At 43.9% G+C, this 8,989-nt stretch overlaps 1 protein-coding gene across 3 annotated transcripts in view; it reads right to left on the bottom strand.

Annotated features, from left to right (window-relative positions):
• PPARG (peroxisome proliferator-activated receptor gamma) overlaps window positions 1–8,989 on the bottom strand; it is a 124,009-nt gene that overhangs the window by 21,157 nt on the left and 93,863 nt on the right. For all 3 annotated transcript variants that reach the window (XM_010862472.1, XM_010862471.1, XM_010862470.1), the window contains one exon: window positions 8,649–8,848. In XM_010862472.1, the coding sequence (XP_010860774.1) occupies window positions 8,649–8,848 (200 nt within the window). The remainder of the gene's footprint in view (window positions 1–8,648; window positions 8,849–8,989) is intronic.

Below are 8,989 nucleotides of genomic sequence, written 5' to 3' on the forward strand. Positions count from 1 at the left end.
TTCCTTTTTTTTTTTTTTTGCACTTTTTAAGTCTGCATAGATCCTTTCAGCTCCCGTGTGGATCTATCAAGCTGCAGGAGTGATCCAGATGTGATCTGCCCAGAGATCTGCCTTTCTTTGCCACCCATTCACCAACTATTAGACTGCAAACAGTTAACGCGCACATTTTTAAAAAATCAATGAATTAATTTATTTGGCTGCACTGGGTCTTAGTTGCGGCATGCAGGATCTCGTTCCCTGACCAGGGATTGAACCCAGGCCCCCTACATGGGGAGTGCACAGTCTTAGCCACTGGACCCCCAGGGAAGTCCCAACCCACACACTTTACATTGGGATTCCTCATACAGAAACAGCAGAAGATGGTGGCCCGCCAGGTTTACAGATGGCTGAACTCTGAAAACCACGAGGGGAATTCGGCCTGTGGAGTTTATCTTGAATCAATGACTTAATATTATATTTCTGGTAAAACGTTCCACACAAAACGTCCTTCATTGCACGTTTCTGTCTTTTCTACAAAGCCTTATATGCTCTACTAGCTTGCACGGTATCGTCGCATGATCTGCCATTGTCAGAGGAACCATATCCTCTTCAGATTTGGTTTTAATGGTTTTACACTTCTAACTTGGGGCTAACAATGTATTTATCTTCAGACACTGTATCAAACGGCTAGATAAGCATCTCTTCTTAACAGGAAAGAATGCTTAACTACATCTAGGACATTATCAGGGTGAGATCCAGGCTTTGTGGGGCCTGAAATGTACATGACTGTTGAGTACATTTACAACAACTGTTGGGTTCAGTAATACAGATTATAAGAACAAATAGCTCAGGCCCTTCCCTGAGCACTGGAAGGGGCTCTATACAAGGGAAGAGGCCCCGAGGCTTCATTAGCTTCATGGTGAATCAGCCTCTGGCTGTTAGAAATGCTTGCACTTCTACAGACCACAAAAAGGTCATGATGCAATGAAGAAAATTTCACTTGAACACAATGTTTCTCCAGGGGAACATGATTTCAGTAAGAGGAAGCTAGTTTTCTTTGGAGAGACACAGCAAGTGTAATCTATGTTGATATATTTTGATTTCCATAAATGGCTCCACATATCAAAACTGGGATGGAGTTAAGGGCACTGTTTTTATAGATAATTAAAATTAGTTCTAGAACTATTGCATACCTCCTATGTATAACACAAAGATCACAGGAAAAGCTGGCTTATTAATGAAGACAAAGTAGAGTAATAAAAGTTTACTTTTTTGAATGGACAGATAGAATAATACTGTTTCTTAGCAGTCGAACATCAGCATTTTAATGTATGAGTTATTTCAGTGACTATAGATGAATGCTTTAAATTTACAGCTCCTTTTGAATAATAAAATGAGAACCTAAGAAAGACAAATGAAAAAATCAACTGAGAAAGCAGGGATTATTCTGGTGATGGGTTTCCCAGGTGGCTCAGTGCTAAGGAATCCCCCTGCCAATGCAGAAGACGCAGGTTCGATCCCTGGGTCGGGAAGACCCCCTGGAGAAGAAAATGGCAACCCACTTCAGTATTCTTGCCTGGGAAATGCCAAGGACAGAGGAGCCTGGCTGGCTACAGTCTATGCGGTGGCAAAGAGTTGGACACGACTTAGCGACTAAACAACAATAGCAACAATTCTGATGATATCTCCAAGTTGGGAAACTGAAATTAGAGAAGTAGACAACTCTACACTCTCACGATCACTTGGTAACCACGTCAGAGTTAAAACTGGCCTGGAAAAATGGTGATCTTAGTTTAGACCCTGGTGGTCTTAGGTTTCTTGACAGATAACAGCAAAGCCTCAAGGAAGAAAAGTGAATTCTTAGGGCCTTGTCTTCTTCTTCTTCTCCTTCCTTTTTATACTTCTGACCTTCATCCTCTGAGGCACACATGGTTCTCCTCAATTATTAGCTCCAGTGGGTGAATGTTAATCCAGATTGCATTGGTTCGGTTTCCTCAATTTCTTCCTGGTTTCTCCTCTGTCATTCCTATTTCCCTCTTGTGGAGAACCACTGGCTGTAGAGAACTAACAGGTAGGTCTTCAGGAATAATCTGCAGCATCATTCTTTGACTAGGAATGAATAAACTGAAGCTAAGAGACTTTCTAAAGTCAAACAGCTATTTATAGCAAAGCCTAAACCAGATCCCCTCACTCATGACTAATTCTTTTCTCTTTCTGCTACTTTCTACATGACTTCTCCACTTTTGCTTTTTTAACATAAAATGACAGTTCTGGGAGGAACTGGGGCTTCTAAACTCATCTATGCTGGGGTCTTGGCACAGGGCCTTTGAACTCTTACTTCCTAGAGATGACATTTAAGTGCTAAAGACTGAGGGCAAGAGGAGGGGGTGACAGAGGCTGAGATGATTGGATGACATCACTGACTCAATGGACGTGAGTCTAAGCAAACTCTGGGAGATGGTGAAGGACAGGGAAGCCTGGCGGGCTATAGTCCATGGGGACTTAGCAACTGAACAACAACTTGGGATCGAAGTTAAGTTTCAAAGTCTTGCCAGTGTATCTCATTTTCCTGCCATCATTTAAAGATTTAACACAAAAACTTAATAGGAGGAATTGTTCACAGTTTAATGACCCAGCACATACACTCATCTCTTAAAGAAACATCTATGGCTGACCAAAATGTCACTCAGCTGGCAAACAAGCATACTGACCAACTAGGTCTAATTACTAAAGATGAAAAAAAAAAAAAAATGCTTTTCTTGGAGATCCAACCAGTCCATTCTGAAGGAGATCAGCTCTGGGATTTCTTCGGAAGGAATGATGCTAAAACTGAAACTCCAGTCTTTGGCCACCTCATGTGAAGAGTTGACTCATTGGAAAAGACTGTGATGCTGGGAGGGATTGGGGGCAGGAGGAGAAGGTGACGACAGAGGATGAGATGGCTGGGTGGTATCACTGACTCGATGGATGTGAGTCTCAGTGAACTCCGGGAGTTGGCGATGGACAGGGAGGCCTGGTATGCTGCGATTCATGGGGTCACAAAGAGTCGGACACGACTGAGCGACTGATCTGATCTGATCTGATATAGAACATTATCTTCTAAATTTATCATCTAAAAGAAGGCCATTTGTTCAGATCTGTTATATCTTCAGTGATTCCTGACAGTACTGGAAATAAACTTATTTTTTAAATGTGACTCTATAGATTAATGATTCCAGGAGCCAAAGTCCTTCAATAGTGATCAAAACAAAACAGAACTACCATTCTGCTCCTTATTTATACTGCAGTTCCCCAGGCTCTTTTCCTCTGAGGGTCTGTCTGTCTGGTGTCTTCCTTCTCAGGGGAGCAAATTCTAGCTCACTCAGGGAAAGGGGGAGAGAGACCACACTTTGTTTAGCTGGTAAGCATAGGATTTAAAAGGACAGATATCTTTCCAATAGTTTGAGTTACTATATTTGACGGCCCTTGTAAATTTTAGGATGCAAACATTTAAATGGATACAGAACTGTTTTCACAAAAGTTTATATTTCCATACTGGTTTTACTATTCCTTGGTCTCCTATTTCACACACTGTTTAGAAGAACCATTTTTATGATGGCACCAGTTTGCTCCTGCAATTATAAAAACAGTGACTCCACATATATGCATTATAAGCAGTGCGATGCTTCGGGACCCAAAGTCCAATACAGTATAAATAACAAGCTTTATTCCTTATTTGCAGACAGAGTGCAGCCAGGAGGGCCTCACCATCCCTCAGATATGGAGTGAAAAGCTGGCAGACACACCAAGGGTTTTTCTATTTATTGTTTTATGACAAACCATGGCACTGGAAATGGTTTTTTGAAAACCACTCTCTGTTTATTTTCATCAACAAACATGGGATCATGTGGCAACCATACACCCAGTGTGATCATCACAGCAGGGTAACAGTCAAACACTGGGAACTTCCAAAGTCCATTCAGTTCTCAGGTTGCCTTCAGGAGACACAGCACCCTGGTTCTAGCATATTCGTGGTTTTAAGAGTTCTGTAGACCCCCTCTCAAAGAAGGGGTCTGGGCGGGAACAAGCCATTGACAGGAAACAGACCATGGGGAGAGTCAGTTCCATTTCTATCTGAGGGTGGCTCAAAGGTCCAGTGCTCCTAAAGTTTCTTCTCTGATGTCCCACATCCTGTGATTCCAATTCCCCATCTTCCCCTAAACCCAGAGCCTCAAGTTCCCAAATATTATTCTTTGAGGAAGGACAATGAAAGTAGGACCATTATATTCTAAAGGTATGACATCTAAGTTTAAAAGATAGGAGGGGAGCCCCTCGTGGCCCACTGGTTAAGAATCCATCTTGCAAAGCTGGCGACATGGGTTCGAGCCCTGTCAAGGGACTAAGATCCCACATGCCACGGGATAACTAAGCCCACATGCCACAGAATGTGCACTGCAAGGAAAGATCTCTTGTGTTGCAACGAAGACCCAATGCAGCCAAATGAATAAATATTTATTTAAAAAGGAGCATTTAATTGATCTGCTCATTTACTTGTTCTGCACAGTGCCAATGGCACCAGGGAATAAGAGACAGAGGAGAGCTGAGTGGGGAAGGGAGAAGCTCTGGTTTACCTGGAGGTAAATGCTGGAGCTGGGCCTGAAAGACTAGCAGGCGCTTCACCAATGAGACAGAACAGGCAATGGTTAAATGGAGCAGGAAGATAAATTTAAAGAAAGACCTCTTCAGTAAAGCCATTTCCTTTCCCAAAGGTTCTGGGTAACTGGTTATCCACTATGCTGAGCAGCCTTCCCCCGGCTTGGCAGAACCCACCCTAATGACAACAGTTCCAGTGGGGTGTGCAGTGAGGCCCAAATCGCTCTCCTGCACCAGCCGTGGCCCCTTTTCCAGGTCCCCCCATCCTCTCAAGAGTCCGCACTTCTGCAAAACTTTTCCTATCAATGCAAATCTTCACTTTCAAAAGTCCTGGCCAAGAAGAGATAACATAACAGCCCTGAGATAGATGCTATCAAATGAATAACATGACCATGTAAGATAAAGAACAAATCTCTAGTCTCATTGGAAATCACATTCTGATTTTATTTTTTCCCTTTCCCATATTCCTCTCTGCACTATTTCTTTCCACTAGTGCTTAATTTGATTTTGCAAGATAAGGAGAAAAGAGAGAGCCAAACAATTCAATTTCAGTTTTGTGTAATCAGAGGGTGGATTATTCTAATTTGGCCCAGTCTCTCTTTCCTTCCCAGACCCTAACAAGAGGCAATTCTGCCTCCATCCAGATTTTTAATGATGTCCAGGTTGGTGAGCAAATCTTGGGCTAAAGGCCTTCTGATTAAAGTCCAGAATTTCAAAGGCCATAGGCAGCAGCTTTTAATTCAATTAAGCAAACACATTTTGAGTAACCATTATAGACAAAGCACAGTCTTAGTTACTATAGGGGGAAGCCGATAATTAAGCATTTTATGGCACTTTCCCTTAAAACAGCTTAATACCTATTTACCCCATAAAAGTTTGGGGCTTCACTGCCCCCCGCCCCCCGCGCCCCTCCCCCCCACCCGCCATGAAATCCCCTGGAGAAGGGAATGGAAACCCACTCCAGTATTCTTCCCTGGAGAATCCTATGGACAGAGGAGCCTGGCAGGCTACAGTCCACGGGGTCATAAAGAGTCAGACACAACTGAGATACTAATATTAACATCCCATAAAGAGCCTTGGTTCCCTGGTGGCTCAAATGGTAAAGAATCTGCCTGCAATGCAGGAAACTCAGTTCAATCCCTGGGTCGGGAAGATGCCCTGGAGAAGGGAATGGCAACCCACTCCAGTATTCTTGCCTGGAGAATTTCATGGACAGAGGAGCCTGGCGGGCTACAGTCCATGGAGTCGTAAAGAGTCAGACAGGACTGAGCAACTAACACACAAAGAGCCTACAATTACCTTCATTTTTAGAGCCAAAGACTCAATTGCGGTGAGCTTTGAAAGTGATTTATGGTGAACTGGGCTCTGGACCTCTCACAGTTAACACACAGTATGCTGGCCACTGGAAGTGTAAATTTAAAATCTTGACTACTGGAGAAAAAAAAAATTTTTTTTTTTTTTTAATGCTTTCCTCTTATCTTTCAGGTACTATTAAATTAATAGGACTTCCAGGGTGGATTGCAGGTCTGGATGGGGAGATAAAGAGAAGGTGAGAAAGTAGTTTCTGGAAACTGAACGGCCCGAGGCAAACTGTGGAGTAAACAGTGTGCTCTGGGCTCTCCCTGGTCACCAAGCCTCTCCCAGCTCAGGGTCTCCTGCTGGGCTCCTTGTCACACATGGGCCTCTCAGAGAACTGGCACAAGCTGCCTTCCACTGTTAACTCTATTTAGCCAGGCTGCTCTGATTTTCTTGTTTCTCTAACCTTTAAATGAACACAGTTTACCTTCCATAGTAAAATCAGCTAGGCCGGGGCCATTCGTTTCTGTTTTGCTGTGCCCTCATTTTTTCATTTAAAGAATACGTAGACTCCACTTTTTGTTGTTTACTCACTAAGTCGTGTCTGACACTTTTGACACCCCCATGGACTGTAGTCCACCAGGCTCCTCTGTTCACGGGATTCTCCGGGCAAGAATATTAGAGTGGTCTCTGCTGTTTCCTCCTCCAGGGGATTTTCCCGACGCATGAATTGAATCCAGGTCTCCTGCGTTGGCAGGTGGATTCTTAATCACGGAGCCACCAGGGAAGCCCTAGACTCAGCTTTATCATGACGTACAACCTGTTGCCTGCCCTATGGAAGACAGTAGGTCCTCGCTAGAATTCGAGAAGAACGAAACAATACAAGGAAGATTTCCTGACTGTGAAGGTATTGGGGCAGCAGAACAAGGTGGGAAACTCCTGCTGTTCTAAACATTCATAAAAATAAACCATCACTGAGAATGTTTTCCCAAGGTGAAAATTCTTGGGAATTTCACACACAGTGTCTCTGTCAACGGGGCCATTGCTGGCCAATGGGCAGGACTGGCTTCTGGGAGGAGGACAAAAGAGGATAATACAAAAGAGGATAATAACAGCAGCTGCAAGGTAGTGTGGGTCTTGAACATACTGAATGTGCAAGACTTTTAAAAACCTGTAAGCAGCTGGATAGAGGTATAATACTGTTAGGGCACCAGTGATCTCTCTGGCAGTCAAGAAACCCACTGCCCTTGTTGATAGTTGGCTTTTTACGCAGCCAACTGCGTAACAAGTTTTCCTTTTCTATTAGCTGATTTTACTCTTACGGTATAGCTAAAAGAAAAAAAAAATAACGTCTTGAGATAGTCATCAAAATACAGTAACGGGTGATAAAACTTTCCGCCAAATAAAATTAAGTGGGGAAAGAGTTAAGCATTTCTGTTCATTTGTTCAGTAATTGCACACCTCTCCTGCAGGTGTTCATCTGAAAATAAATGACAGCATGAAAAGGCTTTCAAGGGTTGGGACAGTGTCTTCAGAATGTCCTGTGGTTCTTACTACTCTAGGAACCTACTTCATTGTACTCAAAACCAGACCCTGCCTGTGAAAACTGCAGTCCAGAGATGGGATTCAGGTCACAGTTGAAGGTGATGGCAGAACTGGGGACAGAGTTCAGGCACAGTTATAGTTTGTTTCAACATAATTCCCATGTGCTTTCTCAGCTTGTTATCAGGGAAGAATTCTACTTCTTGGAAAACGGACTCAACCACCATTAGCACCCACTCTGGGTTTCCTGAACAGGTCATCAATGTGCCTGCTGATGTTTGAGAATCCCCCGTAGTAGCCCAGGCTGCTCAGAGCCTCTGAGAAGATAAAACTCATACACACAACACGAGGACAGGGCTCCCAGCTCCCTGGGAATAATAATCAAGACAGCCCTACAAGGAAAGAAAGGTGGTGTGATATCCGAAATATATTTTTATGCCCCACAGAGAACTTCTGAGAGGTACTTGAGTAGTTCTGCACGATACAATCATGGGATCGACCACCTTTTCCAAACCTAGGTCAGGCCCTTCCCAGAGAAAAACAGGGCTGCTTGAAGCCCTACAGATGTGGCCAGTGACTTTGATGCCAAGAAAAGAAAAGATATGGATCCTGAAAGAGCGTGGTGGCATGAGGGAAGCCTGAGTTCATTTGTTCAAGTTAAGATGAACTCCTGCAGAGTTGGACAGTGCTTAGCAACTAACCCACCACCAAGATGACCTGTACCTTTCTAGTCTCAAAACCTTTATTAGGAGAGCTGGAAGGAGTTTTTCCCTATTTAAAATAATGTTTACTTACTGTATCTGAAAACACTCTCTCTCCTCTATTTTAGACTCAGCCTGTGGTAGGTACCAGCCAACCACAGAATGGTACTCTGTGTGTGTGTGTGTGTGTGTGTGTGTGTGTGTGCAACACACATGCGTGGGTGTTTAGTTGCTCAGTCGTGTCCGACTCTTGGCAACCCTACAGACTGTAGCCCGCCAGGCTACTCTCTTCATGGGATTTCCCAGGCAAGAATATTGGAGTGGGTTGCCATCCGCTTCTCCAGGGGATCTTCCCAACCCAGGGATTGAACTGAGTTCTCCTGCATGGCAGGCAGATTCTTTACCACATCTGTGCATCACATGGTAAGTCATTTACTCAAAGGGAAAACAACAACAAAACCCGGCCACCCCAAATGAAGACAGTAGAAGAGAACTAACTGATTTGTCTGTCGTCTTTCCCGTCAAGATCGCCCTCGCCTTTGCTTTGGTCAGCGGGAAGGACTTTATGTACGAGTCATACAAATGCTTTGCCAGGGCCCGGAGGTCAGCAGACTCTGGGTTCAGTTGGTCGATATCGCTGGAGATCTCCGCTAACAGCTTCTCCTTCTCGGCCTGTGGCATGCGCCCAAACCTGATGGCTACAGAAGAGAAAGGGCAGGATGAATGAGTGCATTCCTGTATAGACATATATATATTCCTGTGTGTATATATACACACACACGCACACACATCACAACTTCTTTACCCTTTCATCCGTCAGTGGATACTTCGGCAGTTTC

Source organism: Bison bison, unplaced genomic scaffold (genome assembly GCF_000754665.1).
Source record: "Bison bison bison isolate TAMUID 2011002044 unplaced genomic scaffold, Bison_UMD1.0 scf7180017864482, whole genome shotgun sequence".
Taxonomy (NCBI): domain Eukaryota; kingdom Metazoa; phylum Chordata; class Mammalia; order Artiodactyla; family Bovidae; genus Bison; species Bison bison.